The sequence below is a fragment of the Bactrocera latifrons genome, unplaced genomic scaffold (assembly GCF_001853355.1).
Source record: "Bactrocera latifrons isolate USDA-ARS-PBARC rearing strain unplaced genomic scaffold, ASM185335v1 scaffold_962, whole genome shotgun sequence".
In the NCBI taxonomy this organism is placed as follows: domain Eukaryota; kingdom Metazoa; phylum Arthropoda; class Insecta; order Diptera; family Tephritidae; genus Bactrocera; species Bactrocera latifrons.
Window position 1 is genome coordinate 1 of NW_017537670.1, and position 10,817 is coordinate 10,817.

At 37.3% G+C, this 10,817-nt stretch overlaps 1 protein-coding gene across 1 annotated transcript; it reads right to left on the reverse strand.

The window, feature by feature from the left end:
- Positions 1 to 7,085: 7,085 nt before the first annotated feature.
- Positions 7,086 to 7,553, reverse strand: LOC108977880 (putative nicotine oxidoreductase). The gene has a single exon (XM_018947844.1). The coding sequence runs from the start codon at positions 7,551 to 7,553 to the stop codon at positions 7,086 to 7,088; it is 468 nt and encodes a 155-aa protein (XP_018803389.1).
- Between the last annotated feature and the right edge of the window lie 3,264 nt (positions 7,554 to 10,817).

The window sequence follows — 10,817 nt, forward strand, 5'->3', positions numbered from 1 at the left end:
CTGAGCGAAATACGCAAAAGATAAGCCGAAACACGTCTACACAGAGCGAGCTTTAGTCGATGACTGGACAAATATTATAAATCGACAACTCCGTTGTTACCACTTTTCTGACTTCGTTCTGTGAAGAAGCATTAGAAAGTTCTGCAATTTATGATTTTTAGGTTTTGCCATCGTCGCGAAAAGACGCTTGTGGGCAAAGGCTTTTATGAATGAAGCGAGGTCGCTTGTCTAATATATATAAAAATTAATCTCAGAATGTGTTGCTAAGCGCATAACTCAACAATGCCTGCACCATACAAACGAATGAATGTTTATGGGTTAGTAACGCTAAGAGAACGGCTGCACCCATCTTGATGAAATTTTCAGAGGTTGTTCTCTGTGGATCGGGCTTTTCGTAAGATAAGTAAATTGGACAATTACAAAAAGCTACTTTTTCCATAATTTTTTTTTTTTCATTTATTTGAATCGGTCAATTTCGGTCGCTTCCTTCTTTTTATCCGGCTATTCAAAAGAAGAAATGTTGAAATTTATTCAGTGAAAACTTTATATGTGTTTCAGAGAAAGTGAACAATTGCGGATTGAAATTTGTTACGAGCGACGTAGAGGTTGGTGTTCTTTTTGCCATCAGCGTATGGTAGCCCAAGGCAAGGCAAGCCAAGAGGTACTCCCAGGATGCGATGACATACGTACGAAATTATGGATCGCGATCAATCAGCAAGCGATCGTCACGATGTCACAACACAACTTTTCAAACAACAGTCTCGATGTTTGATGGACTTTATCTTAACGCGACATATGGTGTATATATGGTGCTGTTAGATGCTGGATGTATTCTGTTGAAAAAAAGCTTAGCCGCACGCATACATTTTTCTTTGTAGGGTGGATGGTGGTTACACTAAATCAAATTGATGAAATAATTTCTGCGGAAATTCCTGATGGCGAGAAAGGTCCAGTATTATAAGAAGCGATGAAAACCAATATGGTTCATGGACCTCATGGACATCACAATTCTATTTCGGTTTGTATGTCCGACAATAAATGCACGAAACATTAACATCACCAGACGACAATGGCAGAACATTTAGCATTTAATTTAGAAGAGTAAATATCGAAGTTGACAACACATGGACTGTACTATATTAACCATTATTGTTTAATTCACATTCAAAACTCATACCTGAGTACTGCAGTTTGGTGAAATCGATATAATACGTTTGTAAGTACGTCATTCAAGGAAGCAACATGGCGGTTATTGGTCTTGGATACGGTCGATACGTGAACTGCAATAAAACGCTTTGTAGGATATTTTTTGCAATTCATGAATGCGTTCCGACTGTTGTGGGTCTCGCAGTTAATTTGGAGAATGGCCAAAGAGTGTATTTCAACCCAGCGAATACAAAGCAAGGCCAAATAAGATGGACATCCAGGTGTGTTCTCGACTAATGCATTAGGACGAATTACACAATCCACCCGGAAAGCGTCTACTTTCGGTTGCTATTGATTAATGTACGCGGTTCAAATTCATTTGAGGTATGTGCAACTTTTTGAGAAGCAAGCCAACAATTACAGTTGTTGCAACATGATAGTCGCTGGAATCAAACGATGGACGATGCGTTAGCTACTTCGAACGCTAATGATGTTCGCACACTTTTCGCGATTACATTACTGAAGACATTTTACATCGTATTATCGTATGGGTCAATTCCGGTTGATACTTCCGGTGGTTTGATATCAATTCCATTTGCTGTTTATCAATTCACGAGAGACAAACTCTTCACGAATGTTCGGACATTGGAAAATGATTGTAACTACGATACCTTAAGTGCACACGCAATCTTAGCTTCCAAAAATACCGATGTTGTTGACTTAAACTCGAAGATTCAAAGTGAAATTCCAGGATACTTGCGCTCATACAAATCGATCGATCGTCTTGACAATGAAAACGACGCCGTGAATTATCCAGCGGAATTTCTAAATTCTTTGGAGAACTATGGTATGCCAGCGCATTATTTGCGTCTCAAAGTTGGATCTGTCGTTATTTTGTTTCGTAATGCGCCGAGACTGTGTAATGGAACCCGACTGACGCACCTATCGAATGCAAGGGGACATAACGATTGATTCTACGAACTCCTATGAGTTCTAACGATTTGTCATTTCAGTTCAAAGGCATTCCGTTTCCAGTGAAAATTGTATTTGAGATGACAATAAACAGGACACAAGGATAGTCGCATTGTTTCACGCAGGACAACGGCTGCGGGATCAGCTAGTCATAGATAAAAAAATATATATTCCAAATCATAAGCATGTTTTCATCATTTGAATATTTTTTTACTTCAAAAACCAAAATAACATTAGGCAACTACTGGCAGGGTACAGTAGTTTTTGTCTACATACACATCTATATGAATATATATATGTGACCTGGTCTACGGAAAGGGGGCTTAGGTGTCAAAAAATTTTAGTTGATTCGCGTGATAGAATCCAAAAAGTCATAAACTAGTTTTCGCACGTTAGCTCCCTTTTCGTAGACCAGGTCACATATATAGTTTTTTTTTTTCAATATGATTGTATTTATTTGATCTACTTTTCTTCAAGCCTAATAATAAGTTATAAAATCTTAAATCTATTTAAAAACTAGAAAGGCTCAAGGAAGTGATTGAGCTATTTTAGTGATACGTTGCTCTTTAATACGCAGGCATATTTCTTCTCGCGAAAATTAGATATATATTTAGTTCTGCTGTTTTCTACTTCTTTCTTTTCTATACAAATACCAAAGTCTTTATGGATATTTTTGTTACGCATGTACCATGGCTAACACGTAATTGTTCTAAGCATTTTCGACTGGAACCTTTGTATTATATCAATACTAATTGCACAGGTCGTACCCCCCAATTGGATGCCATACATCCAAATACATACATACAAAGCACTTAGTTGTCTAAGCTAAGTTTAGAGTTTTTATTTAAAAGCCAATTTAAATTTGCAGCTCTTATCTTCATGCAAGTTATTTTACTAGATATCGTCTATTTAGGTGACTACCAAGATAAGTTACTTCATTCGATTGGGGTACTAAAATATTGTTGATTCTTACTGCCGGGCACATTTTTGGACCAAATGAAAACGTAACATTCCTACAATTTTGTTCATTCACATTTATACGCCAGTTGGCTAGCCATTCTTCGACAGCACTTAAATGCTCCGCTAATATTCTTGATGCTAAAATGTTGCAGTTGTTACGGCTCACTATAACTGTGTCATACGCAAAAGTTGAAGTTAATACATTGTTAGTTGTTGGACGATCTGCTGTATATATGATGTATAGAGTTGAGCCTAAAACACTGTCCTGTGATACACCAGCCCTTATTTGTCTTTCATCAGATATGAAGTCTCCTACTTTCACCATAAATCCAATCCAAAGACTCCAATGTTTTATACAATTCTTAAGGTATAATATTTTTAATATTATTGATAATTCGGGTGGAGCACGGTGTGGCTCGTTTCGTTTTTGTGGTTGGCCGTAAGGAAATAGACGACGTAAATGATTCCACACAAATACTGAATAAAAAACAAAAGTTTTCATATAATAAAAATAATTTAATATAATATTTTGGAAACGCGCTTACCACGTCTGGATCGGTTGAGCTGTCGCAAAAGAAGAGAAAGATCGCAACTTTTTACTAGTTAATGTTTAGTTGCATTTGAATTAAAACTTCAAGAAGGGATTGCTCTGCCGATACACTTATATAAAAGGCCTTCGTGGCACACCTTATCAAACTCCTGAGCTGCATCTAGAAATATTGCAGAACAGTACTCCCTGTGCTCTAATGTTTCCTTATTTCGTTAGTAATTCTGTTTACTTGCTCTACTGTGCAATGTTTCGCAAGAAATCCAAATTGATGCATTGGAAAGGAGACATCTTTGATAGTAAAACTTTTGCAAATATTTTAGAAAGATTGTATTTATGACCGCAGAGAAGACTGATTGGTCTGTATGAAGACGGTTGTGTTAAGTCTTTCCTAGGTTTATCTATCAAGATAATCGCTACTTTTTCCAATAATTGGCAACTCAATTAGAATTTTTGGGGAAATATTATCATGTCCCGGCAAATTTTTTGGATTAAGTTCTTTGATGATTCCAATAATTTCAGAAAGTGAAGTCTTAAAAGACTCGAGCGACTCTTTAGCTGTGTTGGGTAAGATTGAAAGCTTAAAGTTGTTCTTTGGCAAGTTAGGTTGAAATACATTTTCTAGGTGATTTTCTAAACAATTACCCTTTTCCTCTTCACTTCGAGCTCAATTTCCACGTAAGTCTCGTATAGGCATGTTGGAGTCAGTTGGTGGCTTCATGGACTTTTGGGCTTTCCAAACGGAATTTTGCTTGTTTGAATTTGGACATAGCTTCTTTATATACATTTCGGTGTTCAATTCTTCCTCCCGTGCTATTTTTAATTTACGTACAGCATATTTTAATTGAAGCTGAGTGGAAGGGGAGTTATTCATCTGCCATTCACGTCTTGCACGCCTTTTTCCATTTACAAGCTTTTTTATTTCTCTATTAGTGATTTTTCTGGGTCCAAGCGGCTTATAGTTTTTGTTTTGTGTTGTCTTAGCAACTGGTTATTATCAGGGGTGTTGTGGAATCCACGACAGAACTGCTTAGCTGTCAGAATTGTAAACCAATTCTGATTTTAAATGGTGTCACAGAATCTGATTGGATTTTCGCCTTTTCGAACATACGCAAAACCAGTAATCGAACCAGCTGTTTACTAATGAGCAAAACTTGTAAATAAATACATTTGGAAGCAATCCTATTAAAAATTTTAATGAGTTCCGAATTAAAAAAAGATTTTAAGAGATAACATTTATCGAATGAATAAAGACGCATTTTTATGTTAAATTACGTTCATTACGTTTTGTAAATCTTCTTTAAGAGGGAAACCTGCTTTAGTAGCTTTAAAAATTTAATTTTTCTTTACTTAAATCTCTTTAAAATATTATCTAAGAATATTACTCCAAAGTTATAGATGGGAATTTGAAATATTGTCGAAGCTAGAAGGGAAATAGTGACCGAACGTCCAGCAGATACATATATGAGCGCTTGGGCAGAAAACGAAAACTTTGGCGCGCGATTTCTCGGTTTTTAAACTTTACGATTTTTCTTAATTGGCAGGCAAGATAAAAAAAAACTAAACGTCGTATGGAATAGGGGCAAAGTTTATTATCTTTGGCATTAAATTATTCTCTATATAAACTGAAATATACCAAGAAAATTTAAATTATGCTTACAGTAGACAAAATCCACTCCTTTTCAAATCTTAAAATATTTTAGGATTTTACACTTTTTTTTTGATATTTTCCCAGTTTAACTTGAACATAAATTATTAAAAAATATAAATCTCTTTGAATTTTTTACCCGCCGTCTGGTATATGCACATACGATAAGCATCTGGCAATTGCTTTTCAAAGGCAAACTTAAAATATTTCGTATAAAACAAATTTGCGGATGATGTTTAAATATATAACTATAAATCCTAGAAATTTCGATTTTTCTAAGCCGCTATAAAAAGGCTCAATAATTAGGACATTTCGTGTTTTATACTTATGTTTTCCCCTATAGAAATAAAGATAAATTTATTCGAAATAATAAAATAACTTGATTTCTTAACTTACATTTCAAATCTGTGAGCGACTATCTTCTTGCTTTGATTCTGATAGCAAAACCGATAAAATTGGTTTCCGTGACACCCACAACCGATACAAATTTTGTTTCGAATATCAAACCAATAATATCTGAATTCACGGCACCTACTACTTTTTTTGATCGGTTTCAATTCGGATTCCGACAACTATCAGATTCCACAACACCCCTGTATATCATATATTTCTCTTATGCTTTCGTCAATATCTTCTCCTATATTTATTTTGTACTCAATAACAATGTGACCTCGTTCGTCTATCTTGGAACCAGCGTAAACACCACCAACAATGTCAGCCTAGAAATCCAACGCAGGATAACTCTTGCCAACAGGTGCTACTTCGGACTGAGTAGGCAATTGAGAAGCACTCAATCAGGTGTACCTGGTTTCTTTCCGCAAGGCTATTCAGCCTCTCCCTGCAGTCCTGCACTAGAACCGACTTCATCTCGTAAGAGGAGATCGCCTTTAGCGCCGCTTGACTATCGCTAAGAAAGGCTATACGCTCATTGCGATAGTTGCGATGGAGGTTTATTTCTATGCACCGGCTTATAGCATACACCTCTGCCTGGAAAATGCTCGGGAACTCACCCATGGGTACTGGGAGCCTAGTGCGTGGGCCCACAATCCCTGCGCCGATTCTTTTCGACATTTTAGAGCCATCTGTGTACCACCTCATAGTACTGTTCCTCAACATCCGCTCGAGGTTGGAGTCGTTCCAATCGTCTTTGCTGCCGAGGGCAACCTTAAACCTCTTCTGAGGTTAACCTTTTTAGTAGTACTATCCCTCGGGAGGAGGACCAGTGGTAACTTGCCACTTATCCTCTCCATCCTCTGGGATGAGACTATTTTTCCTTTTCCACACCCTTCTGCCATTATTTGCAGAAGAGTGTGTTTGGCTACCAGACCGATGACTAAATGAAGCGGAGTAAGTTCAAGAAGAACCTCCAGGTTCGCATTGCGCCCGTCGTGCAGACACAGGCCAGCCTCTGCAGCTTCAGTAGTTTTGTCCTAACCGCTGTTTGCGAGGCTGAGGCCCAGGCTACCGCCCCATATGTGATTATCGGTCTTACTATCATGGTGTACAACCATCTAACTATCCTTGACGTTAAACCCCAGGAACTTCCTGCCAGTCGATTACACACCATTAAGGCCTTTGTCGCCTTGATCAATGTCAGGTTTACGTACTGCTTATACCTCAGCGTGGAGTCTAACGTTAAACCGAGGTATTAAACACTGTTGGTCATCCCTATTTCACTACGCGCCAGTAGGAGATTCCTAAGGCCGGGTAGGGTCCTGCGTCTCGTAAATGGGATTACAGATGTCTTGGTGGGGTTGATATTTAGTTCAACCTCCCTACACCATCCCTTCTCTAGGTTGAGACCTCTTTGGATCAAGTCACAAAGAGTGTTTTCAAATTTCCTTCTTGCCATAATGACAATGTCGTCATTAGCAGTGTCAGCAGTTCGTCCACAACTAGACTCCATAGCAGGGGTGATAACACACCCCCCTGTGGACAGACTCTTGTTGTGCCGAGACGAATACTGCTATCACCTACTGTGGTCTCAGCAACCCTTGAGCGCAGTACGGCTTCTATCCAGCTAAGCACTGGTGCCGCCACATTCCTTTTCTCCAGTGCCCTTGCTACACTCTTGTGGGACGTGTTATCAAAGGCACCTTCGATGTCCAGGAACACGCAGAGCATCATCTCCCCATGCTCCAGTGAACTCTCTATTTCAGAGGCCATCTGGTACAGAGCAGTGCTGGTAGATCTGCCCGCTCTGTAGGCATGTTGAGYCGCATGCAGCGGTGAACTCTTTAGCGCCTTCATCCTTATTTCTTGATCCACGATCTTCTCCATGGTTTTCAGTAGGAAGGACGTTAGACTTATCGGTCTGAATGATTTCGCCAACGAGTAGTCTTTCCTTCCTACCTTAGGTATGAAGATCACCTTCGCTGTCCTCCATACCTCAGAGATATACGCCATTGCGAGGCTCTCTCTCAGCAGCCAAAATAGAGACTCGGCCCTTAGAGCTCTTCAGTTGATACGAATAATAGTTCTTATTTTTCTTTGACAAAAATTTAACGATTTTCATAAAACTTTTTATCAGTGGAGGACTGAATTTTTATTTCATCTATATTGCTTTTTTTTCAAAAGCACCATATGAAAATTGTTAGTACCTACAATTTCACTTAATCATTGGTTCCTAATGTGTATATTATACAGAGAAGGCATCAGATGGAATTCATAATAGCGTTATATTGGAAGAAGGCGTGGTTGTGAACCGATTTCACCCATATTTCATATCATCAGGGTATTAAGAAAATATTATATACCGAATTTCATTGAAATCGGTCGAGTAGTTCCTGAAATATGGTTTTTGGTCCATAATAAAAAATACGTGTACCAAGTTTCATCATGATATCTCAATTTTTACTCAAGTTACAGCTTGCACGAACGGACGGACGGACAGACAGACATCCGGATTTCAGCTCTACTCGTCACCCTGATCACTTTGGTATATATAACCCTATATCTGACTCTTTTAGTTTTAGGACTTACAAACAACCGTTATGTGAACAAAACTATAATACTCTCCTTAGCAACTTTTTGCGAGAGTATAAAAAGTTTTATTATAGAATTCAAAGCTTATATTATAAGAGATTAACTTAGTATTAATAATGAGCTAAAATAATTCACATAAACTAAAAACACGTATTTTTGCGTCAAAAAAATTAAACAGTGGCAACAACCGTTGTGTGTTTTAATACTTTTTTCGGGGAAGCGCCAAATATCCTTTGGAAACCATTACTATTCAAGAGAGTGAGTGTAGTAAAACATATTTTTTTATATCATTATTGTGTTCTTTTGAGGTTATGTTAAAATTTGTAATTTGTAAGCAAACAACCAATGAAACGGTTAAACATTTTTATTAAATTTGCATAAAAAAGGTAAATCTTTGGGCGAAATCAGAAAACTAGTTGGAAGATAATAAAAAAATTATTGATAAACATGGTAAACATCAGACTGTTGAAAATTTGTCACGACCGGGCCGACCAAAGCGCCTTACTGATACTGAAGCGTGATAAATAGGACGGAATGTAAAAACAAATTTAGCTGCAAACGCAGTTCAAATAACTAAAGATATAGCAAAGACATCGAGTAAACCAGTAAGTGCCAGTACAATCAGGAGAACTTCGCACAAAAGCGGTTCAACAGATGAACTTGAAATTTGCAAAAAAGTATACAAATCAGGCTGAAAACTTCTGGGAAATTTTTTTTTTATACGGACGAAAGTAAATTCGAAATAATTGAATAAAAAAAATTTCCCAAAATGTGGAGATCCATAAATAAAGCCTTTACTGATAAGTGTGTTACCCATACCGTAAAGCACGGAGGATCGCTTATGGTCTGAGGTTGTATGGCAGCATCTGGTGTTGGCAATTTGGTTTTTATTGAGTCCACCATTAATAAATTGGATTATTTCGACATTTTAAAAAATAACGTTGCTAAAAGCATTGAAAAATTAGGCCTATCAGGAAACAGGATCTTTCAACCTGACAATGATTCTAATCACAAGTCCAAAATTGTTAGTGAGTGGCTGTTATACTGAACACCAAAACTCTGGATAACCCTCCACAGAACCCAGACAATAATCCTATCGAGCATCTGTGGGAGCACCTTGACCGAAAAATCAGGAAGAAGGACATTTCAAGCAAGGACGACCTAAATAATGGTTTGATAATAACAATATGTTAAAAAAGCCATGCGGTATTTCTTGCGGTATTTTTATTGAATTTTCAATTGTTCATAAAATTTTTTTTGATGACTCATGCTCAGCTCTTGACCGATGCAACGGCTGCTACTATGCCGGTCTCTTTCGACCAATTCAGCGATTTTATCGCAATTTTCGACGACAGGCGCCACGCTCCGGAAGACCCGATGCGACGAACAAAACTAGAACTACGCACTCTCTGCGCCAACTAGCGAAAATACCGCAAGATTTTTTTGACAACCATCTAAGCCTTGAATTCTATAATAAAACTTTTTATTATTGTATTAAAAACTGCGTTGTAATAAACACTTCAATGTTGATAGAATTGCTCTTTACTTATTTTTGACACTCACAGCATATAGTTGTACCTGAACACGAAAAAGTTGAATCATAAAGATGATTGAGATTAGTGCATAATAGCTGACAAATATTATTTAAATATTGCACAGAATAATGCTATATTTAAAGGAATTAATCTGTGTCTGTGGTTTTTTACGTGTAGTATCTGGGTATTAGCCATTAGGTAATTACATTCGATGAATGTTGAACAACACTGAGAACAGAAACGACTTATTAAAAGCCAAATAAATTTAGGAAATCAGGAAGCCAGCAGTAAATAATTATATATAATAATATGTTCGACATTTCCATGGGCCCGACTTTATCAATGTGTTAGTGGACAATTTTCATTATTTTTTGAATTAAGCCATTTCTGTTTTCGTTTATCAAATATTCTATGCACTTTTCTACTATAAGATACTTTCGACGACGTCTTGCATTTTCTTGATGGAGAAGCGACTTTAATTATGTATCATTCAATAACCGAGGGAACTACATTCAGCTCCTTGGGAGGATTCTTGAAAACAATGTTAGTGAATTACGAATTCTAAATAGTAAGTACCAGAGAGTTGCAAGGGATACATAATGTTCGTGCACAACCGACTAAGCACTCAGATTTTTGTTGAATCAAATTTTTAAGACGAATACAAGTTTTGACAACTGGAGGTTGCAAACGTACATTCACAAGCAAGCTGCACTCCACACCCGAGCTAATTGAATGCGATCGAGTTGCATTTGAGTGTGAACAATATTTGCATTAGTAATTTTTATTATTATACTCTCGCAACAAAGTTGCTAAAGAGAGTATTATAGTTTTGTTCACATAACGGTTGTTTGTAAGTCCTAAAACTAAAAGAGTCAGATATAGGGTTATATATACCAAAGTGATCAGGGTGACGAGTAGAGTTGAAATCCGGATGTCTGTCTGTCCGTCCGTCCGTCCGTGCAAGCTGTAACTTGAGTAAAAATTGAGATATCATGATCAAACTTGGTACACGTATTTCTTGGCT